Source organism: Prinia subflava, chromosome 11 (assembly GCF_021018805.1).
Source record: "Prinia subflava isolate CZ2003 ecotype Zambia chromosome 11, Cam_Psub_1.2, whole genome shotgun sequence".
Lineage (NCBI taxonomy): Eukaryota > Metazoa > Chordata > Aves > Passeriformes > Cisticolidae > Prinia > Prinia subflava.
Genome location: NC_086257.1, coordinates 17,633,424 through 17,660,745, shown reverse-complemented (window position 1 = coordinate 17,660,745; position 27,322 = coordinate 17,633,424). Strand labels below are relative to the sequence as shown.

The window sequence follows — 27,322 nt, the reverse complement described above, 5'->3', positions numbered from 1 at the left end:
ATGACTCCATACTAGAAAGTTTCCTCAATGGAACAGTGAAATCTGGCAGTCACCAGCAGCTATAACCAACTGGCAGAGAATTCTTGTGATTCCCAGGACTGAGATGAAAGGCAAATGTCTCTTTTTGGCTCTTCCGTCACTCTTTCAGAATATACAGCAGGGGACTTGTTTTGATTTTGAGCACTGCTTTCAAGAAATACCCTTTTCCCATCCCCAAGCAAGCTTTCCCTGCAGTAGTATTTGTTCTCTCAAATATTTTTATTTCACTCAAAAAGTGGTGTACCGACATTTTGGAACCAAGGGAACAAAAAGATGCAAGATGCAGCACATGGAAGCTATTTATCCTGATTTTCAAATTTCTTCATACTTTTCTGATCTGCAGGGAGGGTGACTGCTACTGTAGGCAAAACCAGAATATTTGGTAAGTTTTAAAATGGGTCCTTTTATGTGTTTTCCCATGAATCTCTGAGTTAAGTGTCTATAAGCATCAGTAAAATCACCATTTTGTGTATTGATGCACCCTGGAGATTCTATTTAGCCATAAAGGCTCACCTATCACAATCATGGTAAAACAGGTTGTGATCAGACCTATTACACTAAGAACTATTATCTCCTGGAGCTTCTCCCAACTATATCTTATTTATACCTTGAAAAATCCACATAAAGAAAATAGATCTAAGACTTGGCCACCAAGACATTGTTTCACAATCTGAATACCCTAGATATGCTGCCAGTGTCTAGTTGCCCTCTCTAAATCTGAGTTCAGGCCATTGGATTGCTCTACAATCTAATTCACAATTTTTATGGATATGTTGTGGAAATAAAGGGAAGCAACAGAAATAACTTCAGGAAACGTGAAGTCTTTTGCTTAGAAGAGCATGGCCAGCAATACCAAGTTGTTCAGCTTATTCAGAAGATTTTGTAGCTCGAAGGGATGGTTGATACTGGTATGAAAGCCCTTGCTGAAAGCAATCAGCAGAAAAAGTGGAAATCAGTTACAACTTTGACGTGTGGATCACAACTTACAAGCTCAGACAGCTCCAGGTGATCCAGGAAAGAGCACAGGGCAGTTTAAATGAAAGATGACACATTCATAAGAAGCCAAACTGCAGGTGCTCCTTGATCCAGCAGCAAATTACTCAGATCAGTTCACAATCTGAGTCTTGGCTTCTTCAGTGTGACATATTTCAGAAAAGGAGACAGGTAGAAGATAAGAAAGCAGTCAAATTCAACTGAATTGATTCACATTGACACAGCGAACTTCCCTTTCCAATTTGACCCAGAAACCAACTGAAAACAGGAAACAAGCTGCTTTGGTTATGCTTTGGAGAATCTTTCAGGTATTGACTGGCCCATAGTCAGAAACTGCTACATGTCACTGCATTTAAGTAGTTTCTGGAGCAGTACAGAAAGAATCAGCCCAAATACCTGTCAATTATCATTGCACTAATTACTGCGGAAGTGGAAATATAAGGGAAACTCCCTTATAAAATTCACTACAGTTGGCTGTTTCAAGGTCAGTACAGTATTGTCTTGCTGAAGAAGCTAAAAATTATAGTGTTGAGCTGCCCACTGAAAGAAAAAGGGCATAGGAACAAAGGAAAACTAGAAATGACCTAATGTCTTAATGGTGTCAAGGTTGTTTGCATCCTTTTGTTTCACAGTACACCCCTGGATGATACATAATGATGATTTCATTTTGAATTTATCAATATTTTAAATTACTTGATGCTGCTTTTAAAGCAAATATTGTCAAAGGGCATTGTAAAGCAGAGTTTGGGTCTGTCACTTTCATCACCTGGAGCACCACTACACTTTTCCAATGTGACTTTATTACTGCTTACTGTTTTTTATAAACAAGTTGTAGGACAAGTATGGAATCACTGTTGTATTATTTGGCCTACAGCAAATGGTAAAGTGGGCTGTACTGTTCCTAAAGCTGCTAGAAAATGACAGAGACTCTGTGCTCTGTTTTGTTTTGCAGTCTCTCCACCCCTCTAAGACTGAAATAAATTCAGTGAGGAAAACTTGCTGTGCTGCTTGTAAGAAAAGGCTGTGGTTTCACCCATTTCCCCCTGCTCCTGCATGGCAGGACACAGGCACCATCTCTCAGGTGCTGATATCTTACAGGGGAGGCTGCATCCTTCACTGAGGGACAGACAGAACTGTGGGCAGCTCCCAGGTGCTCAGAGACAGCTGCTTTGGTTTACCTGGGTAAGTGGCCCTAAATTAGCTCCTGCTAGAATAAGTGTACCTCATTGGCTAGCAAGAGACAAAGGCTACAGTCAAGGGTTTCGATATATACTCAGCACCTGTAAGATATTCCAAACCCCCTCAAGTAAATACCACCCTTTACATTCAGGTTTGGGGGAATTCCTCCATCACATGTTTTCCCATCTGTTTTCTGTATGGGTTTGTGCAGTCTCACTAATCACCTACAGCAGAATCAAATTCCTTTGGCAAGAACAAGCATGGAAATAACTAGTCTGCTAAACTTTATTGAGGCTTGCTGCTCGTGCTGTCCAACAGGAATATGAGTTTGAAGATAATTAGTGGCTTAATTGCTGTTTTCAACGCAGGTGATGACAAAACAGAATGTTTAGGCAACTAAAGAAACACCAGAGCAGCTATGGTTTGTCACTTAATGACTTAGGGCAGAAAGACTTTGCCATTCTTAGGCAATATAATTTAGACTTCTTCGCTCTAGCAAAATTTCTGTCAAGCCCCCTTAAATCTGCTGATATAAGAAGCATGGAGCAAGGAATGTGGAATATTCTTCTACAAGGAGACACTACTTGGTGTCCTCAGACTGGCCCAAGTGTAATAGCAGTCCCCCAGCCACAAAACTGAAAGTATCTTTTCCTGTTTTCAATTTCATTTATAGAAATAAACTGAACCATAGAAACCAGTGGTTTCTCAAACCATTCATGAAAGTCACATGCACCATCTCTTCTGAGTCAGCTAATCTCTCCACAGCCTCACTTTCCCTGCACACATCCCCAGACTCTTGCAAGAAATTCTTCCTTTATCCTCTGTCCAGATGTTATTAGTTAGTGAGTGTTATGCACTAGTGACTGTGAGGAATGCTGGACTGAATCCAATGAGCAGTTGTATACATTTAACTGAGATGGAACCAGCTTCAATTTTATTATTTAAAGAACTGAAAAGGCTCCAGCTGTGTTCCTCCCTTATGAATCTTGTGTTCCAACTTGGCCTTCTAAGACGAAGGCTTGTATGGTGAATCATGGATTTTGTATGTGCCATGTGCTGTTAAACATGTTATTTGTTTAACAAACTCACAGAAATTTTGACATCTCTGCTCCTGTATATCACATTTATGTTGCACACAAAGAACTCTCAAGGTGAATATTTCATAGCACTCTGTGCTGCCATGTGCCAGCTCTTGCCAGAAAGGTAACTAAACCAAGACATTTTTCCTAACCATGGTCACTGAGATGGTCAAATCTTCTTTGACTGAAATTTTCCAAGAATGTGTGAGGCTGAAGGAAATAGCCTTTGGGAAATTTTTATTTCAAAGAGTAAGAGTTTGGGAGAATTACAAGCAAATCAAAATAGATAAATGCTAACTGTGGTAATTTCTAACAGGCTTGTATTATCCTTTGTAGTTCTGTAGTTCCTCTCATTGTGCCTGACAGATTTTGTGGTTTGATTCTGTGGACCTATTCCAATTCACTCATGCTAGAAAGTTTTGCATAGAAATGCAGAGAACAAATATGTAGTCAAATCATAAAAAATTATTTCCTCAGAAGTGAATCAGAGCAAAAATATTTTGCTATCAAGTGCTACTTCTCCCAACAGACACAGGGACAAATTTAGCCATTAGCAGTATTCAAGCAGGTTCTATTGGGAGAAAACAGAGTTCTCCTTAAGATAAGGTGTCATATATGCTACTTAAATATTTCCAAGGCTCTTATTATAAAAATATCAATAGAGTTTTCTGCCTTTTCAGGGTTGATCTGTGAATAGTATTTAATCAAGTTCTCACAGCTAAAACATGCACCAAATACAACTGGCACAGATTTTCTGCCTTACAGTAACTCCAGAACAAGTACTTCAGTCTTGAACAGGCCTGGCCCTGTAAAATACAGAAGTTCTCTTGTGAAACCAGAAGCATAGAGCAAAACTTGGATTAACCTAAATTTTTTCTTCAGAGTTTCTAGACCCATAGAAAAGTGTTGACTGAAGGAGAGTCAACTCTGAGCTGCCTTTCTGGACCTTCACTAAGCTAAAATATTGCTGAGAGTCATCAGAAACCATAAGGACATGGACATGAGACTGTGAACAGTCATTTCCCCACAGAAACCTGCCCTTTCCCTCAGACATAGTATCAGGTGTGCCTGTGTGCAGAAAATCCATCTCTGCACATCTGCACATCCATCTCTCTCTATTTGCACATGTAAAATGGAGAGTCTGACAGTGACAAAAATGGAGTATTTAATGTCTGAGCCTACATATCTGTGAAGGTTTTTCCATCAGCACCCTGAACTGGACTGAATTTTCCCTACTGCTCCCTGTGAGGAAAATGGAAAGTCAGCAAGGAAGAACAAAATCTATTCTGTAACAAATGTAACTTCTTTTCCTTTCACAGACCAACAACTCCAGTGCTGCCATGGTATTGTTACTCTGCTGCCTGGGGACAAAAGCCTTTCTTTCTGGTCTTCTATTTCTGTTTACCACATTTTACTGCCTTTTCTTGCTTTTGTATTTACACAGTCTAGGAACACAATATTTTCCTGTTGTCATATTCTATTTTGCAAGCTCTTAGAAATATTCAGGTATGTCCTGGGTAACAAATGACAAATGAGTTACAAAATCTGTTTCGAGAAGGTGCTCTAAGCCTCTCAGGTTTACAAGAGGTTGCTTAATAAATTGTCCCTATAAGTAAATGCTGATAGTGCATCAATTCCATGAATGTGAAGAAAGGACACAGAGGTAAGTCCAAAAGAGGGTAGGTTCAAGAAGAGCAGAATTTCACAGCCTCATTTTCAGGCTTGGAATAGGACTCAGTGTCCCTGTTTCTACTCTCAGACATGTTTCAGAGTCAGACTGTGAAACACCTTGGTGAATTCTTCAGTTTATCTGTGCTTCAGTTTTCTTTCTGGAAAATGAGGTTAAAATACTGACCAGTACATGCCAAGTGCTTTGGCATTCTGAGGGAAAGAACACTCAGGAATTTCAAAGTATGATTCCTTGTGGCAGACAACTGGATAACACCAAAATGATTCATAAAGAATATGGGAATATACATGAACTATTCATGACTGTTAAAGTCACTGACTGAGTCCCTGGGTGAGCTGCAGATTCTCAGGCACTTCTGTTTCTTTGTACAGAGGTACTCTCAGTCAGTCACCTCAAGAATCTGAATGAAATGGCAGAGTCTGGTCATCAGTGTCTGAACAGGACTGGGTTGTACTTTACACCTCCTCACAACCAGAGTAGCATTTTAAAATAAATTTCACCTACCTATTATTTTGCAAGAGGACATTACAGGCTAAGCCTTATCACACAGTTATCCTGTACTGGGTTGTATAACCATGAACTGCAATTCAAAGGACAGAGCAAGGGAGCATCTCATGACTTTCTGTTAAAGAGCTGAAAGTATGTGGGATGGGCTGTATGAACAAGGATCAACGCTTAGAGTACTGTCGTAAACCAGTGACTGTTCTATAAGGTTCTATCTATATCAACAATTTAATTTAAAAATCTGCAAATGTGTTAAAATGACAAGGAAGAAGTTCAAGAAGCAGTTCAAGAGACTGCATGCATAAACAGACCAGCAAGATTAGCTTTTAGCCTGAAGATGCAGTTTCACAGTAGGTGAAAGCCATCCTAAAACTGTGCTGCCACCGACAGGAACTAAGTGGCTCTGACCTACTGACCCCATAACCCCATTTTCTGCAACTTCCTTTGCTTCAGCACTAGTGGCCATGCAGTGAGCAATCTGATGAACTCTGACATTAGTGCTGCTTGAAGCAGATGACTGGGCTGTGTGATCTCCAGAGCTCCTTGTATTTTTCTAACTCATGCAATGGAAAAAGAGTTACTACAGTTTTTCAGTCTGTTTATTCAGTTTTCAAGGCAAATCACAGCTCCAGCAAACTGACTGCCCACCCCAGTGGAGGGGAGCACCGTGCTGGAGGATGTGTGTGTGGCAGAGCAGGACCTCTTCACAGGCATTGTGCTCTCAGCTTGCCTTAAACCAAAAGAGAACCTGAAACTTGAGGTAGGAACTGTCCATAAAAAACACAGCTAGCATGGTTTGGGGGGAAAAAATGTACAGATGCCAAACCAGCATGGGAATGGGAAGAAGATGATTTTCCTTTGGAAGAAAAGATGAGGGTTGAAGAGCAGAGAAGAACAGGGACATTGGTGTGACTTTCTTCTGGTATGCCTAGAAAGCAAAATGGTCAGGCTAGTGGCCATCTTCCTGTTGAGAAAGCAGTTTGCTCTTCATGCAAATTAAAGAGGGGGTTTTTTAAGGCTTTTTCTAAAGGTTTCCCTTTGGAACAGCCCCAAGGGTTGCAAAGGGCAACCCCTTCCTGCCACCAAGCACAGGGAGGCTGGTCTCCAGGATACACTGTTTCAAATTAGCTTCACCCATGTTCCTCTTGCAGACAACATCTTGGTTAAATGCACATGCTAGCCTCAAAGCAGGAACTTTCAGTAATTTCCAAACAGAAGCAATGCTCAGCTTGTATGGTTAGCAGAGGACAAGGTAGAAAGTGAACGAACATCTGGGTAGAGAGGGAAAAGCAAAAATTCCACAAATGAGTCAGTGTCACTCACTAATGAACTTAATTTTGAAAGTATCTGACTGAAACTTGAGGAATTATGACACTTGAAAGCCAAATATTCACATTACACTATCTGCAATGTAAAAGAGATTCTCATGCTTACATTACAGGCTTGAATTGAATGGCCAAATATCCTGGCTTGTGTATTTGAGAATTACTGAGACACAGTATAGAGATGTACTCTGTAGATTAGACCTAGGAAGAGAAACCTGGTGGGGTTTTTTTTTGATTTAACCTTGTTTGTATGTTTGCAGTGAGAGATACTTCATATTCATTTTTAGTAGCTGGACCTACAAGGCTGACACTGCACATCGAATCCAAGTGTTCATTCTGATAACAAAAATCAAACATGACCATGTGGACAAAACATTGGTGTGAGTCTGGAAGCAGCTGCTCATGGCCTACCTACTGCTGCTGGTCTGGTAATCTTTGGTGATGCTCGCTTTGGGGAGGATTCAGGATGTGGAGCAACAGGTTGTACTGGCCGGGTCTGTTTGGCTGCCAGCTTCTTCAGACTTACTTGCCTCTTGTCAAACATTTCTTGTACATCTTCAAGTTTTTGTACAATTCTTTGGGCATTGGCCTTGACAAAGAAAAGGCAAACAACAAATGGTTGTCAGTGCTGGACTGAGTGAGTGAAGAAAGGACTTGTATTACCAGACTCGGACTAGAGCTGGAGATCACACAGTGACAGTTCTGGACACGGACAGTTCATTGCAGCCCAGTCCGTGAGTTCTCTCCAGATCACGGTTTCACTGGACAAGACACGGTGAGTTAAGCAGTGCTTCTAGCACTGCTCTGAAGAAAATAACCTGTTGCATGACTACTCTTATGAGTAAAATTTACTGCCACAAATACTGACCTCTGTGCCCTTCTGGAGTAGGGAAAGGGGAACATTTTAGCAGACTTGAATATATAGCCCAGTACACACTCATGGACAAAGCAATCAGAAATTTTTAACTTCTAAGTGAGCACATGCATATCTGAGGGGTTTTTACCTTTATTTCAGGGGTGAGGATCATGTCAAACTGATTGTAGAACTCCTTCGGGTTGGAGAGCTGGTGTTCCTTAGCGGTTACCAAGAACTTCTCAATTTCTACAAGTGCAGTTTCAGCTCCCTCTTGTGACTGGCACTTGTCCACGGCTTGGGAAGCCAAGAGGTAGATTCCAGCTTCACACCATTGGCTTGCCTTTAAAGCAAATTGGAGGAAGAAGGATTTATCATCACTGACAGTCCAAGTTGTCAGGTGTTGTGTTTACTCTATGAAAACAGATTTGCCCTAATATGTGATTAAAGGGGATCAATGGTACTCATAGCATGCAGCAGCTCCAGCCCACAAGTCACTCCATCAGCATGTGCAGAACTAAACTTGCTGAACTAATGCAAAGCTCCAATATTTATACTAACATTTACTGAATGAAATGGAGAAAAATTAAACACATTTTTTATCTTCATCGTAATTACCTGAGCTTATAAAATTTTTCATTTTTAGTAGAACCTTGCCAGAGCTGTTATCTGAAAATGTTCACTTACCTTATCTAACTGCTTATGCAGCTCAAGCGACTTTCCCAAAATATCATACTTTTTCTTGGTCTCATTGGTAAAGTCATCACAAATCCTCCTGAGTTCAACACACTTTGGTCTAATGGAGTCAACTGCATAATGGTTGTTTTGGATGAGCTGTTCTCCATGGAGAGCTAGAGACTGGGCCTTCTCTAAAGGTTCCTGTGAAATTAATGAGAAAAAGTCAAAGTTAGAATGCCATGCATAATAAGGACAATCCATCTCTGTAACCCCTGCTGTAGCCTGGGGATAAAGGTTTGGAATATTTATATAGCTGATATGTCTTAATTTGTATTTACATTGAAGGCCAACTTCAATGTCAATGAGTACATTGAAACTCATGAGGTTCCATCTGAACATCAGAAAACACTTTTTGTTGTGAGGGTGACCAAACACTGGAACAGGTTGCCCGCTGAGGTTATGGACTCCACTTCTTTCTCACATACTAGGAACATTCATTATATCAGATTTTTCCCTACTTTTTTCCCTAGCTTTCCAAGTAATGAAATGGAACTATTGGGTCTGAACAACTCTGGCTTCTGCAAATTAGGATCTGTGTTTTGCAATTTAAAGTAATGACTTATGAGAAAAGAGTAAATCTGGACAAAAAAAAAGGATAGTGACAAAGAAGTGTCTATAATACCATGTCTAGAGCAACTAGAATACTAAATTGATGCAAACCTGTCCTTTCTCTTCCAGATGTTTCTGTTCCTTGAGGAGGTTCTCAACTCGAGTCACACTGTCTCCAATGTCAGCAAAACCTGCTTGTGTTTCCATAAGGTTATCCAATGTCAGTTTTACCTAAAAACCAGCAACAACAAAAACATAAAACCAAAACAAAATAAACCCACACAGAACCCCATCAAAAGATAATGATAAAAATTACAACAAACATTCACCTATGTCTCTGAGAAGAGTCTGCATCTCAAGTTTAGTCTTCCATTTGTTCCAAAATGGAAAATCCAAGGAATAAATCAACAACCAACTACTCTTCAAAGAGTTTCCCTGCTTCTCACTAATTAGGCCCACAAAGTTTTGACAACCTGTAACTCCAGAGTTTATATTACTCCAGAATCTGTATTACTCCAGTCTCTGGGCTGACAGTTGGGCTTTATAAACTGTATTCCCTTGACTCTGGTGGGACTGGCAACTTACTGTCACAGAAGAATTTATGTTTGATAACGTCACACCTAAATGCAAAACTATTTATCAAGATTAATTTACTTATTGGTGTTCCACATTTCGGCCTCACAATCTAGCACTTTCCTCACTGTGTCTTATTCAAGTGTTGTAAGACATCTGAAAGCTGTCAAGACTTTAATTTTTGAATATTCATTTCCTATTTCACAATTAAAGTCTTCTCTCCCAACCTCCTTTTTGGACTGCCAGTATACTCTAAGTATGGGTAGAATTTGACCTTATTTACCAGAGAAAGCTAGACAGCAAGAACAAAGAAATACCTCTCTAAAATCGTGTTCAAAGTGTCGAAGCTGCAGGCACTGTTCTAGTTTAAGATGATGCTTGGTCCAAAATTGATCAAAAGCCTTTTCTGTTTCATCCAACTGAGCCAACAACCTGATAAGAAATTATAATGAACAGAATGTACTTATTTCCTATAGTTCACTTCTTTTAAGTTACAGTAATTGATGGCAGAAAGCAGAGCAGGGAGATGGTGGGGAGCCCTACACTTAGGTAAGGGGGTTCTGTGTCAACACCCCCTTAAGCAAAAGAGAATGAAATTTGCAGCAGGACAGGCAGGAATGTGACAGATGAGTGACAACTGCATGGATCTACTGCGGCAGTTACAGCCCTGCTCCTGATGTGCAAGAGGGACTTGGAGCTGTTCCGTGTGCTGGCAGCCAAGGGCAGCAGTCACTCCCTGGTTTCCACCCAATGCTTCAAAGATAATTCATCCCCAACTGATGCAGATTGAATATGATGCAATTATTATTTTATGGAATGATTAAAGCAGAACTCTACAACTTGTTAATTATCTTCACCCATCAGAAATAGGCAAGGGCTGAATCATTTTTCCCAGTCCATTAAAAACAGTAGATTAGAAGCTCATATGTCTCCCATGGACATTGTTTTATTTTGTGTAAATGATGAAACATTTTTTGGAAAGAGATTAATCTCAAGGTGTCATATCTTCAGTAAAATATTTGCCACCAGGCTAGTGAGTCATCCTCACAGTTTCTCAATGATCCATTAATTACAAAGTAGAACAGTTTTAAACAAATAGAAAAAACAAAAAGGAAGTGTTCTCCGAATATCTTGTATTTCAATAGATGGCCATTCTTTGGGCAGATAAGGGATCAGTGAGTTCTGAAACCACCAAGTTATTGGGGCAAATGCCAATGGCTCCCTTCTATTCTTCTCAAAAACAAATTTCTGTTTTCAATCTGTCCCTGGAAAACTTTTTTGTAACCAAAGCTTGTTGTTGAATTATGAATTCACAAATTCCTTTGGGATGACTGTTCAAAGGATTTTAAAGTATTCAGCAAAAAAATATCAGCTCAGCTTTACTTTTAGCACCTTTGTTCCCAGTGAATGCAGACACACTGAAACTCTAGCACGGCATTTCTCTTTGCACTGCATCACATGGCACAGCAGAAACTTCTACACGGTGACTAAAAGCTTTATGGTAATAACTAGCACTGCAGGAAGGAAAAGGGAGTTCTCTCTCTGTGTGTCTCTGCAGCTGTGACACACAGGATGTTTCAGGTATCATCTTCATCTGTTCTTCCCCCAGTATTTCCACAGACACCCACAAGCACACCACCCACTCATCTCACAGATTCAGGTGCCACTTTCTAACCAGGCACAGAAGTTTGGAAGCCACACAAGTTATGGAGAAAATAAGTCCCACGTTAAATCTTCAGCCAGGTCTGACCAAAAATCAGCATGAAATGCAGGACTTGTTTGAACTTGCCTTGACAGTTTAGTCAAGTAACCTCCTCTAAGCCATTCCCTTCTCTGACTTACCTGTCCAATAAATCCTGACCAGGTGAACCAGTGGTAATTTATAACCTGCATATTTAAATGACTTAAATTACATTTGCATCTCCTACGAATAAATTAGCAAGTTGCACAAGGTAGTCTAGCTCCACTGACCTTTCCACTGTGGCTACATTTTCCAGTTCATCTGGACTGAGTTTGCTGTTGGCACTTCGGGTGACTGGCTCCCGGATGCATGTCAGTAAGGTGGCCCCCTGCTTCACTGCTAGCTTCAGCTCATCCTGAGGGGAAAAACAAGCCAAAAACCAAATTGTATGTTCTTCTAACAGCACTCTAAATGACAACAGAGCAGTAATAAAGGAGGATTCTTTCATCAGTACCAAATACTTGAAACAAAATATAAATGCTTACCAAAGGTGGTATGTTTTTCTAGCAAATGCAGAGACCTAAATATTTTAACTTTGAATAGTAGATCTGTTTCTGAGAAAAGGAATAGAGTAATTTCTGAACAGATTGCATATCTGACCAGGCCACTTGCAGAATAAATTATTCTGCCACAAATTGAATGTATGCTGTAGATTGTGAGTGGAAAGACTGGGCCGAGACATTGTGCTTCTTAATGGAATTTCCTCAAACAACATTGTGCCATGCTGAGCCACAGCACGTCAGCTGTAAAAGTCATTCACAGAAGTGTCTTCCCAGCATGAAAGGTGAGCAATAAAAAAGACAATGAGGCTCAAACATGAACTTGTCAGATGACAAATCCCCACATCACTGCACACTTCTTCTGTAAAAATTGTTCTTATGTTAACATAGCTTAAGTAGCATTTTTTAATCTTGTATTTAACCTAAGGCATTTGTTGACAGCAGTAATATTTACTTCTGATCCTTACTCTGCAAAGCTAAACTAGCCCCAACTTTTTTTTTTAACAAACCAACAGTCATCATCTAGTTAGCTCATTCTGCCTATTGCTGACTATCCTCACAGATGTTCTCTGTTTCTGCTCCAATGTAAGTCCCTCCTTTCTGATGAACTCTTCATCAGAAGCCCATGCTATTCCAGATGTGATCCCACTACTCCCCCTCACACAGTGGAAGTGACACTTCCCCATTCTATCATTCCTGAAGCTGTAAAATGTCTTTTCCACAGGTGAATCGAATTGACCTCCCGAACCCAGGTGTCTGTTCCTCCTCAGTGGTTTCCAGACAATGGACTGCCAAGTGATGGCAGAAAATTTTGCCCGACCAGAACTCATCTATTACACTGCTGGAGCCATCAGGGGGTAACAATCACCTTCAGCTTGCTGTGGTGGTCGGTGTGTGAGGAGAGAAGCTCCTCTGTGCACTGCACATCGTTGGGAAGTTCAGTCTCTGCTAAGTCTGTTCCAAAGGTCTGTAGCATCTGTGCTGTTGTTTTTACTGTCATTGCAAAGTTTTCAATAGCCTAGAAAAACAAAAGCATAAAGTCACAGATTGTTTATTTACCCTTAGCCCTTTAACAGCACTTTGTATTTCAGGCACACTGTGCTGCTTGTAAATCTGGTCATGTTGCCTTTTTTTGGGGGTAGATGTTCTAAAAGTTACAAATTAAACTATGTGTCACAAATGACCTTTTCACAGGTCCACACATATTGTCACCTCCGTGAGCCAGCGGGGAACTCCCAGAGCTCAGCAGACATAATGAAACCACAGAGGACATCGGCTTCAAAGCCAGGCCTGGAACTTCAGATCCTCTGCCCATGCTGGCTGGGAAATTCTGCTGCATTTAAAATTTTAATTAATGCTTTATTTAAGTTGAGAACACTACTAAAATACATAGGGCCAAGTCTTTATACAGCCATAGTTCACTCAGCAGTAATCTGTCTTCCCCTGACTTCTGAATATGTGCATCTCCATCTTGCTTATCTGTACAAGATGCATTCTAGTAATTTCCTCCCATCTGTCCATGCTAGTACACAAATACAAGAACAAGTAACTATAAATACAGTTAAAATGCATAAATTCATTGGAACATTGCTATTTCTTTATCACTTGGGCACACCAACACAAAATTTTTCAGAAATCTGTTGTTTTAATGAAGAAAGGGGAAGTGAGGAAGGCTTAAACAAACAATGCCACCTTCTCAGAGCAGAATATAATGTTCAGACCTGTGACATGTGATTGAAACCTTTATATCTAGAAGCAAAAGCCATCATGGGATGTTTTTTCATAATCATGCCCGAATTTGGGGGTGACTGTGCTGTTCTGTATAGCTCTACATTCTTTGTACTTTTGATCTAACCCCCCCCAGGTTTGAGTCAGTCAGCAAGCACTGGGGATGCTCTTACACTCAATCAAACACTACGTAGTTGTTGCACACTGCATTCCTTTCTCCAGCAATGATGGGAATTCACTGTTTGTAACCCTGACAGATGAAATTATGCTGTGTGCTCAGTGAGAAATAAACCGGAGGTAGATCATCATTCAAAAGAGAGAAACTAGCCCACATTTGTGACCTCAAACATGCCCTCCATGAAGCAATGCTAGCAGAGTTCCCAGCCTTCTTCCCTTTTCCCCCATAAATTCCTGTCTGCCTTCAACACAAGCTGTACAGGCCCACATATGCTCTATCTCAGTGCCCAGCACTGTATCCTGCTGTTCTCAGCACTGAAACTACTGGATTAGAGTTGGCTGAAATGTCACACTTCCAACTGCAACACAGACATGGCCATCCATGACCAAAGGCCATTTACTGAAAGCCAAAAATGCACTCTGTGGGCAGGAAAGTCCATAGGCTCCTGGCAGCCAAGAGAGGAGAGCAGAAACAGTGAATGATGCAAGGAGGTTGCTGTGTCACTGCCATTTAGCCAGAGTTTAAAGCTTTTTCAGAAGAAAAGCACTGGCAGGACAAGATATGAGAACACTGAGAGAAGAAGTAAAGGACATGAAGACCATAGCTCAGCAAGACTGGAAGTTAGATTGTTTCAAGGTGCCATGGAATCTGACACTTCCCTGATGACAACCTCTTATCCAGCAGATATTCCTGGCTGACTGCACCATGAACTTGTCAGTGTTTCACTCAACAGCATGCTTCCCCCACTCTCTCCTGTGTATACAGACAATACATTGTTTCATGTACCTAAATTACGTATATGTGTTGGGTTTTTTTCAAGTCTCTGTGCTTGGTAAAAAATTTCCAACAAACTTAACCAAAACATAGTTTTGTTTTTTTAATCTGGGGATTACATAGCCCTACTCCCCTAAATTCTTGGCTCATTTTTGTTTGCATATTTTACCAAACTATGTACTATTGCTTTGTGTAAACCTCCATCATTAATAAATAATACAACCTTTCTTGTACCTCTTTTTATCCCCCTTCATATTTTCAAACTTTTTGCTGTTTGAAAGCTCTTATAGATTATTCATTTCTTCACACTCCCCCTTCCTTCAAGGACAGTTTCATATTTTTGATACTTTGACATAAGCCTGTTCACTCATCTCAACCCTAGCCTCATTATATATGAGTTATAAATGTAGATAATCAATGTTAGATGAAATTCAGATTCTATGTTTGCATATTTAGAAACCTGAAATATCTGGTGGTTCTCAAGGAGGCTAAAATTTAATTTTATAAGGACAGCAAAGCACAAAAAATGTATAGCAAGAAAGTGACAAAAGGAATTTGACTTAAATTACCTCAGAAAAGCTCTTATGATCTTTCAAGTAGACCCACAAAGAGAGATGCAAACATTGTATAAACTCTCTGTGAAATGAATTACTTTTCCAGGATCATGACCCAGCTAAGCCCATTTTTGCTTAGAAGGAATGAGACAATATTTTGTCTGCTAATATGCCAGAGTTTGGAGTCTGTTTTTTGTGAACCATCATCTAAACCGGACACCACAATGAATTGTTTACATTGTTTTAAAACAGACACTGAAATGCATTAACCAGCCCAAAAAGGGAACAAACAGTCAAACCTGTACAAGTTTCCTCAACAGAATTAAAGTTTTTCTGCCTTCCTAGTAACAACTGTTCTTCAGTTACCCAAAAGAAGACCCAGCTGGAGTGCATGCTTGTATAGTACAGAAATGAAAAATAAAATATTGTACCCTGAGTGTTTTTATTCTTTTAAAAGCATGGACATAATTAATCATTAAAGTGAGACTTTTGACCTTGTAAAGTCAGCAAAATGCTACAGCCTATTTTCAACTTCAGCTGAGGGCCTCTGAATCCTATCAATTATTTAAAAGGCAAGAGAATATGCCCACAGGCCTTGCTGAGTAAGAATACCATGACACTGTTAGGCCCTGGGCCAGGTACACAGTCAGATACAATTACAGCTTCTATGACAAACTTCTGGGGAATTTGCCTTCGTTTGAGTCATGGATTTCCTCTTTCCCTGAGTCCCTAGCAGACTCCATAGGCTGTAATGGAACTGCAAAGTTACTGCTGGATGGTTGCTTTGCATTTGTCACCCGGACAGCCCTGACCAGAGGTGTAAGAACAGCAGCACTCACGGTTCGGTGGTGGATCCACTGGCTGTGCCCGTACTCCAGGGTTCCTCCCAGCTCCCGGGTCAGCTGGCTCTTGTCAATGTAGCCATGCAGATCAGAGACAGAATTTAACATGATGATCTGAAATGAATCCAAACACACCGGGCTGAGAGGAATAACGAGCCTTTCAATCATTATTCCTAGGATCTGGGTTTGCCTTAACATATACAACCACTGCAGTTCCACCAGAGGCCATCAGTTCTCATTTTCCATTTTCTCAGTCATGGCCACAGTTTATTTTCCCTATATTTTGCCTTCTCAATGTGTACATGGACAATGTTGAACTAACCTTCACTGCTGAACTGTCCTTTGTCAAACAAACCTTGGTCTGACATCATCTTCCTCCTTGCTGGGCTGCCTCATTTTGCATGTGCATCAATAGCAAAAGCATGGTATTGATAATGTTCACACAAACTTCTGTAAAATAATTTATTCTCTAGATAACTTTTATTTACAGCGAAATGGAGGCACAGGCATGTTAAACAGCTTCCTCAACACTAACCACTTAATCCAAGGAAGTGCTGAAATGAAATCATTGAGAGTAAGATTTTTCTTTCAGTTTTCTGATTTTTTTGGCACTGTATGTTCACTGAATTCACTGGCATTTTTCTTTTAAAATAATAATGGAAGGGAAAGGAGAGATAAATCTAAATCCTTTTTTTTATTTTCGAATCTCCTTACCACTAGACTTGCTTGAAGAAAGCCAAACAAGATTTGAGTTCAGCCTCAGATCAGCAGCATTACCTTTTGGCTACCACTGTAAATTTGTCAACACAAGTGGTTACACACATAGCACATGTTTATTGTTGTTCCAACAGCTTAAAGATATGCCATGATTTCAGCAATGGAAGAATAAGAAGTTGAGCACAAATGGCTAAGAATGTTAAATAAATAAATGTCAGAAATATGTCAAATGTGTTACTTGTCCCTATTTAAAGAAAGCTTAAGTGGCTCTGCATGTCAGCAGGCCCCAATGAAGCATGGTAAGTACTCTGGCAAACACTGTGGACAATGAGATGAGTGCAGATTTATGAAGACAAGAGGATGCATATTCTAGGCTAGGACTTCTCTAAGAAAAGCCTCAAGAACAAACCTGAACAAGTTTTTAGCTGATCTTTGTTGCCTGCTTTTAGGCAGAGTATGACCCATTACCATTACCCTCCTAACCCATCATTAAACTAGTTTTTGAAACCACATGTAGTTGTCCTTCCATCCAGACTTTAACCTAACTTGGATATAAGAAGTGGAGGATGCCCCAGGGGCCCATACAGGCTGAAAATTCTCACATAGGCCCTCACTCTATTCTTTTTTTACTTCCAGCAGTTCATCTTCTCCTTGACCTCTGTCTTTAAACACAGAAACAAGGAGATCTTGTTGGTGAAGAGACTGTGGCAAAGAAAGGTGAGTGTCTCAGCCAAAGTTAAAGGAAAAACTGTTCCTTGAATGTGTTATGAAACACTGTTCTGTTATGATCAAAGCCAGAAAGCTCAAAAAGCTGCATCACCTTGAAAAGGTCTCACACTGGAAGATAAAGTCTAAGCACTAATTCTGAATTGGAAATCACATTTGAAAAAGTTAAGTCTCAAATGCTTTGTAGCTCTTCCTCATCAGAGATGTTGCTGACAAGTTGGAAATCTTCTGATACTTCAAACCTCACTGAAACCACAGAGGAACACTGTCATGCAGTTTTCTTTTAGGAAGAATATTGTTTGCTTTAACCTGGTATGCTCAGCATGAACCACAGAACAGACCTATTAATATTGCCAGCTATGGTGCTACCCAACAGGGCATGGGGCTTCACCATGGAAGCATTCCTGCAGGAGAAAGCCTATGAGCAACCCAGCATTCACCTAAAAAACCAATCTAAGAGAGCATTAGCATCTCCCATGCTGTTTGCCAGACAGAAGACAGCCCCAGTCAGTCAGGGGGAGAGTGCAAGGGAGCAGCAGTTTAGAGGAGAAGCATCAGTGTGGAACACGGAGCTGCTTCTGGATGGGTTAGGCTGTCAAAAAGAAGTCACAGCCTACAAAGTTCAAGGAAGTGTTTGCTATGGACAGATTGTTCATCCTCTTATGTATGTTCTGAAGGTGCTTTAATTCACTTCCTGTGATGGGAGGTTCCTTGGGTACATGTCCAGGTGTTCCTTTTGAATTCACAGATTTTAATCCCAGATGAACCCTGCTGTGTCTCCTATATTTCTATATCTTGGTCCTGGTTAGTGGTATCTAATCAAATCACTATCCCAATAGAAATTTACATGATGAAGTTTTATTACCCACATTTGCATGTCAATGTGATATAAATCCTGCATTTCCTTTTTGTGTCTGGTTGGTTATTTCAGCCTTTATTTCCAGTTCCTGCTTGATCTTCTGGTTTCTACTCATTCCAGTGTTGATTTTACTGAATATATTTGCAGTCTGATAGCTCAAATAAACTATTGAACAAATGTTTCCTTAACAAATGCACACAATACTCTTGGAGGTCCTTTTGAACGCTCACATCTTGGTCCTGACTCACAGTTGTGATAGGAAATGCCACCCACCCATCCACAGCCCAGTTATGATATGAATGTTATAGGGCCAAACACACAACATGAACAAAAAACCTGCAAACAATTTAAAAGATCATCATGATATTGAAGATAGGAACTGATCCCTAATTCCTTGAGTAAGGACATCTGCAGTGGAACAAGAACTCTCTGTCCTGTTCTCCTGCTTGGCATTTAGGATGCTGTTTTCAAGGAGAACAAGACATCATTCTCAGCAACTTCCCCACTCTGAATTTGGGGTATACAAGGACATGCCCAGATGGTATTTCTAGGATGGGCTGCAACACAGGAGAAAAGCCCCTCCAGAGAGCATGACAGGACCCAGGAACTTAGAACACCTTAGTACAACCCTAAGCAACTTAGAATAGCATCAGACATGTGTGGGCAGCCTGTACATAAATCTGGCAGGCTGTCTACAGATATCCTGGCAGGAGGCAGGCAGATCCAGCAAGTGTCATGCTCTTGGTTTTTCTAAGATTGCTCTCTAAGCTCTGTGTACATACTCAGGATGGCTCAAAATATCCAAGATGATCCCAAACTAAATTGGTATCTTGATTTTCCTGCCCGTAAGAAAAGTAAGTTACCATTTCATACTTAATACTTGACCCCTGACTGGAATTAACCTCCCTTCTAACTTTGATCCCTTCCAAGTTTTGAAATGCAACTCTGACATCAAATAAACTGCTAAAAGTATAAGAAATGCTGATCTGGTGGAAAATGCCAGTTCTTGATGAAGTTTTTCCTTTCCAGGGTGCAGTCACTGGTACAATTGTTGCTATAGTAACAATCCTGGCATATTAAATTTAGATGCATCCATTTTTTAAAGTACTGTAAAATATTTTGGTTTGTATTTAAACAATTTTTTTTCATCAATTTTGCACTTTACCAAAAAGCCACCCTTATCCAACAACAGTAAATGTTATCATTTGCCCACAGTAACCAAATGTATGTTCATGATTCCTGTTCTGTATGCTCTGTAATAAATAGCTGCTGTCTCTCACTTCAGGAGAAGCAGAAAGTGCTTTAAACACCTGAACTTCAAACCTGAATGATGACAGAGATAGAATTTGGTGGAGAACCATAAGTATTTTGCAAAACAACATAAACCCAAAAGCAAAATCCAAAACAGTCATCTGAAATCCCTCCAGTAACGTCACTGTGGAGCACAGTATGAGTCTGATCCAGGATGAAATATTATCAATTATCATAATACAAGTTTATAAATAAAAAAAAAATTGACACCACAGGCAAACATGCAGCTAAAAACAACTCCTAAAAGATCTCTCATAGAATAATCTCAAACTTTTTCAGGATTGATAACCTTCTTCATATCACAGCCTCATCAACCTACAACACATCATGTCAAGTGCATATAAAAATAAGTAATACACAAACTCTGAATCTTGATGGCATGAGAGTCATAAAAGTCATTCAGAATAACCAATGTTACAGGGACAGTCAGCACTCCCATGGATAACCCATCAAACTGCAGAATTCAGCCCTAGGCTTTTGCTGCTCCGTAGTTCTGAATCCTTACGTTTGTCCCTGGAGTGGGATCTATCTCTGCCTACATGAAGGGAACATCTCCACTGAGTTAAAATGCCAGTAGTTAAAAACTGAGTCACATTTTATAGCTAAACTGGACATGGGAACACATCCATTAAATACTTTGAACCATCCATTGCTAATTAACTCTCTGCATCACCACACAGACCCGGATGAAAGGCCCCAGGTTGCAATCCTGGGTTATGAGAAATTGCTGACAGCCCAGAAGTGCAGAAATGGAGATAAAGAAAATGCATGGACAAAAAACTGCATGCTTACCGGTACCTTCATTTTAAAGTCATCTCGATAGAGTTTAATGCCAATGTCAGCGATTGCCCTTTGGATAAAGCGGGAGGGTCTCAGGACAAACACCAGCTGCAGGTTTCCTGGAAATGCTCCCTGCAAGAAATACAGAATTCTTAGAAGGCACATTTCTACCTCACAAGGGAATTTTCAGTCAAGTGTTTCCTCACCAGGGCAAAGCAGGTAGGACTTACAGGGTCTTGCTTAGTCCAGCTGCTCATTGCTTCAGCTGGTGCTCGTTATCACTATTTCCAAATCCATGGCTTTTACTGCCCAGCCACATGTTGTTTCATGATACAGATTCATCACAGAATTCCAAAGTTCCTGACAAGTGCCTTTCTCCCCCAGGTCCGAACCTCACCAAGCCCCATTTGCACCACCACACCAGAGGTTTTCCCATTTTTTAGGCTGCAGCCACTAGAGGGCAAAGCTGGCTGCCCACGTTGGACTGGTGAGGGAAGCTGGTAGCACAGATGGATTCCCCAGGATGACCTACCTATTCACTTTGCAAAGGGTTTTGAATCTTTTTAACCTCACATATTTTTACACACAGGCGGGGACTCAACATGTTCATAAGGCATGGCCCTGCCTGCAACACCCAGCCTACATCTCTCACACTCCTCTGAGCTCAGCAAGCATAAAAAAAGAACAATTTCTTGAAGAGAGCAGCAAAAAAGCCTGAGAATGGAAAACATTTCTGTCTAAATACACTGAAAGAACTTTAAGTCACCTGTCATCCCGCCATCCTACACCTCTGTGTGTAAGTGCTTGGTCCTCACACAGTAAATGCTCCTTGTAAGAGATGTATAAAACCAGCTGCTTTTCTTAGCACTGAAAATCAGTGCCCAGCTCTAACTTTCGCAAATGAGATATTGTAAGCTATTAAGAGTTTCTGACAGAGATCATTTACTACTGTGCAAACACAAATCCCTTAGGATCTATTTCTTTCATAAGCAGGCCACGTCATCCCTCCTCAGGGCACAGAAAGGGTACCCCTTACAGTCCTCTAGGAACCAACTTCAAATTACTAGAATTTATATTGCAATCAACCCGGAAAATATGGAATTTGTCCTAATTCAGCAGTAAACAAGACTATGTAATTTGTCTCTGCAGCTTCCTCCCTCTCTTACTTAACACTTACAAGCTGCAGGGCTGGGGAGAATCTGCATTCACAGCCAGAAAATGGGAGCTTAAAATGAGCACAGGAGGCTGTATCATGTGCTGAAAGCTCAGCAGACAATTTTAATTTCTAGAAGATAAATAACAAAAGCAAGCACTTACTGCTATTCGTGTCAGGGATGCCTTGACTGCACTCCATTTGTCCCGTCGCCTGTCTATGATGATGATGAATCCGATGCTGGCAGCCTCCAGACTGCAAAACAGATGAAATAGGTGTGCTGGGTTACAGGGAGATACTCCTGTTCCAAGGCAGAGAACTGCAGCGAAACACAGCCTCCGTCACACCACGCTCAGAGCCCATTATGAAAACACAACGTGCAGTGGAAAGAATGAATATTTGGCAGAAACGCACATGAAAAGGAAAGCCAGTAAAATTTCTCTTCCCAGCATAAGGCTAGCAGCTTACACAAAACATGAATATTTTATCTGCTGAATCTCTCGGCTGCTGTGCTAGTCTGCTGCCAGTCTAGGTGGCATGATTAGTTCAGGATCATAAATTGCACTGGGCTCTTTTGAAGACAAAACCTCCAGATTTTTTTTTCCTGCAAAATGATTTAAGCTGTTAGAGATCCCCTCCTACAGTCTTCTTTCTCCAAGTATGCTGACACCTGACAGGGGCACTGAGCTCCAGGGCATCAGTATCCCCTGACTTGTGTACACAAACCCCCAGGAATTCTGGTAGGCAAAGCAGAAATTGAAGAGTTCTATTTTGCCAAACTTGTTCTGGGGTTGCAAGTCATTCAAAACTATCATTTTCAACATACTGGCCAGAATAACAGTTTCTGTTCCTTCTCAGTGCTTTTCAAGGAGGATCTAAAGAGGCAGGGATTTGGTGCTCCATTCCATCTATGTAGACCTCATAAATATCCCATCCTCTGTTTCCCTCTCAAAATTCCCACTCTGGAGTGCAAGGTTTCAGTGGGACTGCTCTTCTCTCTGCCTTCTAAGAGCACTCAGCATTGGAGAAGCTAAGAAGTACACACTGAGTGTCCAGAAACTTCACAAGAGCAGGATCTCAGTCATCTCAGGACAAACCAGAGGCAGGCAGGAAGAGTGTAAATGTCATCATCAGAGGACATACTGCAATAAAACATCTAATCACACATTAAGAAAAAAAATTGTTTTAAGTATCTCCTTGATCGCTATTCTTCTGTCCACACAAGGATGAACTCAGGAACACTGTTTCCATGGGTCATTTCATCCAAACTCATGTCAATAATCTACTGAAGACCATCAATACAGTAACAACTCTGAGCTCTGGCTGCAGCTCTGCAGAATCAAAACCTGAAAGCCAAAGTACTGTGCAAAACTGGGATGCCATGTGAATGCTCCTAGTAGCTCATATTGCTAACAGGAAAACTCACTGCATTGTCCAATTCAGTATTTTTACAGCATTCCTCTGCAGATTACAGAATTCAATGACAATAGATGACCTTTCCTATTTAGTAGTGCAACGTGCAGCTCTATGTAGAGGACAGAAAATGTGTTTGCAGCAGTGCCTCTCAAGCACAGGGAAGAGAATTCATCTGTATTACCTTTTAGAAATATGCAAATGCATACATACTCTTCAGTAGTCTTAAATATACACAAACACATACATATTCTTCAGTAGCTCGACAAATATTCCATAATAAAATTCCTTGATAATGTTCAAATAAAGGCAACAAAGTTATTGTGTGTGCTGCAGATTGTTACAGAAAGGGTGAGAAACTAAACACAAAAGTCTGAACCCGGGGCCTGCATGTTCAGGTTATGTTCAGCATAGCATCAGTTGTTGTCACTGAGATAAACCAATGGTACCTGTATGTTTGCTTTTTGATGTGGAGGGGTTTTTATCATTTTGCTTGTTTGTGAGGTTGTTTGTTTGTTGTTGTTTGGGGGGGGGTGGTGGATTTTTTTTTTTTCTTTTTAGCTAGATAGGACTAAATTTAACCAGGGAAATAGAGAGAGTGTCAGCAAGTGATCCTGTTTCACCAGCACGCTGAAAGGCCATGCCAAGGTCTGAATGTCATTTGGCACCAAGGGATGGATGCAGGCAAAGAGCCACGGGAGGAGGCCTGGCGGAGATGGCAGCATCAGCACAAGTGAATGTAAAGCTGAGAACGCCTCCTCGAGTGTGCATTGTTTGTTTAAAGATTTGTTTAAAAACAAACACACACACATTCTATCAGTGTTTTCTCAGTGTCAGTACTATAACATCTCTGCCCTCATTATGAAAGTGCATTGGGGTTTCTCCAGTTCTCTGAAAAGAAGGATTTGAAGACAATCCTGAGAAGCAGATAAATATCAGGCTTACCTCCAAAATAAATTCTGGCACATTTGCCTAGATCTACAGATGTCTGGCAGAAAGGTTCCCTCTCCCTGAATGAAATATCTGCAATCAGCAGAACTGTTCCATCCTCAGCTCTATATTCAGGTTAGCCCTTGAACACTGACTTGAGATGCTGAATTTCATGACCTCTTTGGTAAGGAGAGAAGGACACCCATTTATGAAAGTACTTAATCCATGTCAAGTTAGAGAGAAAGGAATTCTGGCCATGGAATAAAGCAAGTTAAAAAGGGTTTTCTGGAGCTATCCAGTGCATGCACAGAGACATACATGTGCATACACAATGCTACTGAGCATCTGTGGATGTGTTTGCATGTAGACCCCTTTGGTGGAGCGCTCTCATGAGCAGGTGCTGAACCACAGGGAAAATGAATCACGTTACAGAAATCTCACTGGGCTGATCTTCAATCCTGTCATATGAGCATAGAAGATTAATCATTCCAGAGGGGCTTAGAAAGTTACCAACGCTAGGTGATGTTATCTGCAGACAATCTTTCTAAAAGCACTGCAATAAAGACTAGAAAATTCCCTGGAAAACTTACATCCCTACAGTGCTGTCTAAGATCCAACCTAAGAGTCAAACCAATTTGCTGGTATGCAGAAATGCACCTTCAAACCCCAGCTCAACACAGGTTTTGGTGAGCCTGTCTGCAGGATGAGATATTACTCACACATATTTCATCACCTGTAAAATAGGTGTATCACAGCTCTCCTGACTTACAAAGTTTGGAAACTCAAGTCTTCATTCTTGGCACATGGCTCTAGGATTCCTCAGGGGAAGAGAGAACATAGAACTAAAACTGAATCAATGCAAAGGTCCATCTAGCTCAACACCCTGATAGCAGCTACTGAGACAAAGGCAGCAGGAAAATGAGGACAATATTTCTCTTGGTATACTCTCCCAAGTGCCAGCATTAAGGAAAAAATTAATTTCTTCAGCCTGAGTTTGCATTTGAGCCATTGTTTCCATTGGATGCCATTGAAGGAGCAATCCTTCATGAATTTGGCCAATTTCTTTTAAACACATCTGTGGTTTTGGGCTTCGCACAGGCTCAAGAAGCTCAAAGCATTTCTGTCTGTCATGTTGACAATGCAACATGCTGGTTCCCCAACAAAATCACTGGGAATCATCTCCCTGCATACCAAGTACAAAGAACTGAAAAACTAGTTTTGTGGTTTTCTCAGCCACTGCTGCTGTTGTATATACCCTGAAGCTGGTCACCCTCCCAGGCCTGAAGGAGTAAAGAAATACTGGCAGAACAAAAGTTCCACAGAGCAGAGTGAAACAATGAAGCTGTTAAGTTCACAGTAAGTGGTTTCTCTCAGCTTGCTTTGGCATCTCTTTGGCAATAACTTTGGCAAACGTGGGGAATACACGTAGGTGGAGCTGTAAAACTTCTCACTCAAATTTGAAGGAGGCACGTTTTCTGCTATGATCCTCTAAGCACCTTTTTACAGAAGACCACAGGAAATAATAAATTGTTGCTGTGCTTCTACTGGCACAGAGAGCCATGGTCTAGAGACAGGATCAGAAGACTGAAAAAATATTAAACTCTCTTAGATAAACAAAAAGTAATTCAGCAGGCATGCCTTAGTATTTTTCCTCAGAGTAGGGGAAGTCAGTTTGTTTCACTATCCTTATAAAGCTGCAGGCAAAAAGCAAGGAAAACATCCCGGTTGTGGAGCAATCTCCAAAGAAATGAAGTACCAGAAAGCACAGGGTGCTTGCCAGAATCCTGCCAGTGGGGCACCTCACTTGCTTTATCAGCCAAGGGAGAGCTGCATAGAAAGATGCACTCAGAGAATAAGCAGTCATGGGACCTATGTAAGTATGGCTCCCTCCTGAAGCAGCCCTTCCCTTCATACATCCAGTGCCCCTGAGACTTCACAAACAACCCCTCTTAGCTCCCTTTGATCTGTCATCTTTGCTGCTCCTCTTCAGATCTATTCCTGCTCCAATTCAGTTCAACCTGCCCTGTGTGAAGCTTTCTTTTCCATGCAAATGACACAATTCCAGTAGATAGGGGACTGGGAGATGCAGAGACACTGGTATGTCCTGGTAGCACCACTAAAATCAGCGAGCCACTGGAAAAGCAAAACTCTCCAGGAAATCAACAGAAATTTGTGCTTAGCCTCACCTGGGAATGCTGGTTAGATAAGTGACCACATTCAGAAAATCATCATCAGGTATCTCACTGAATCCTGCAAATTCTGGAAAGGTTATAATGGGCGCTCCATCCTTCCCTCTTCCTCCTGCAGAAGACAAGTCATAAAGTTTAGAAGGTGATTTTATACCTTTGGACAGACTGGTGAGTACTCAAGTGGGAAATACTGGCATATTTCTCCTTGTAAAGCACCCAAATCCAGTAATCATCATCAGCTCTTATCTGATGTAACTCACTGTAGTTTCATTACTTCCATTTATTCCAGATGAGATTTTAGCCTTTGAGATTCTCAGCTTTTTCATTAATCTTCTACACAATACTGATTAACTGCTTTTTTTCATTCTTTGTTTCCCATTTCCAAGTAATTTTTTGTGATAATATTACAATATTTTCCCTATGTATAGGTACAGCCCTCCCCGATGCCTTCTAGACATCAAATGAAATGAAGTAACAGAGCATACAAGCTTTGAATACACACATATAGCCCACAGTACAAGCCTGGGACCAATCCAGGCTTAGGTCTTTCCTTAAGAATGCTCAAAGTGCATGGAGGGATTTTGCACATCATACTTATTTCCATCAAATCTCTATTAAACAGGACAGGAAATGTCAGAACTCATAAGCAATAAGGTTAAGAAGAGCCCCTTTCTGAGGGATTCCCTGATTCAGATTCAGGTAGAGCTACAGAAGCATGGAGCCAAGCCCCTTGGATCCAAGCAGCCTTCACAGCTCTCCTGATACAGTTGCTCAGCTCCAAGAGCTGCTGCAGCCCACAGAACCAACCCTGTTTGCTTGTAGCACCAATCCCAACCTGGTTCCACAAATAAATCCAGGCATTGCTCCAACCACACAGGAGTTACGAGGGGTTTTCTCACCAGCCTGGGCTCAAAGCTGAGAGCAGACTGAGGAGGCAGCAGCACATAAAGGAACACAATTAAACAAAGCTTTTGTTACAGGTACCGTATTGCTCAGTTCTCCTTAAACAGGGTATTAAGGATAGGCTTTTCCTCGAGTCTTTCTCCTTTCTCTGCAATCTTTATGTGAACCTATTTTTTGCACCAGGCTCAGGAATTCTCTAACAACCCAACAGTGAGTGTAGTTCTGCTGTAGATACAGTTTTCTGAGTCATTTATCACACACAGAGGACTCTTGCCCAAGGAACAGGCAGATTCTGGGCTTCTCTTTAGTAAAGGGGAAGCTGTGAGGCAGTAAATTACCTTCCTCAGGAAAATATCTAATAAATTATCCCATTAGGAGCATGGGAGTGGGGGAGGGAAAAAAATAAGTGTTCTCATTCTTAGAAAGCACCTTCTAAATCCCCATAAATAATCCTCATTTCCAGGCTGCTCCCATCCACCATTGCCTTTCCCTGCTGATAACC

The 27,322-nt window shown here is 40.9% G+C and overlaps 1 protein-coding gene across 3 annotated transcripts in view; it reads right to left on the bottom strand.

Moving 5' to 3' along the window:
* The window catches only part of MCF2L2 (MCF.2 cell line derived transforming sequence-like 2), a 130,968-nt gene that overhangs the window by 78,947 nt on the left and 24,699 nt on the right, over positions 1-27,322 (bottom strand). For all 3 annotated transcript variants that reach the window (XM_063407961.1, XM_063407960.1, XM_063407959.1), the window contains exons 3-13: positions 25,915-26,029; positions 21,550-21,640; positions 20,245-20,364; positions 15,837-15,953; positions 12,632-12,781; positions 11,494-11,618; positions 9,840-9,954; positions 9,061-9,180; positions 8,350-8,541; positions 7,814-8,005; positions 7,221-7,398 (exon numbers count right to left, since the gene is read on the bottom strand). In XM_063407961.1, the coding sequence (XP_063264031.1) occupies positions 7,221-7,398; positions 7,814-8,005; positions 8,350-8,541; positions 9,061-9,180; positions 9,840-9,954; positions 11,494-11,618; positions 12,632-12,781; positions 15,837-15,953; positions 20,245-20,364; positions 21,550-21,640; positions 25,915-26,029 (1,515 nt within the window). The remainder of the gene's footprint in view (positions 1-7,220; positions 7,399-7,813; positions 8,006-8,349; positions 8,542-9,060; positions 9,181-9,839; positions 9,955-11,493; positions 11,619-12,631; positions 12,782-15,836; positions 15,954-20,244; positions 20,365-21,549; positions 21,641-25,914; positions 26,030-27,322) is intronic.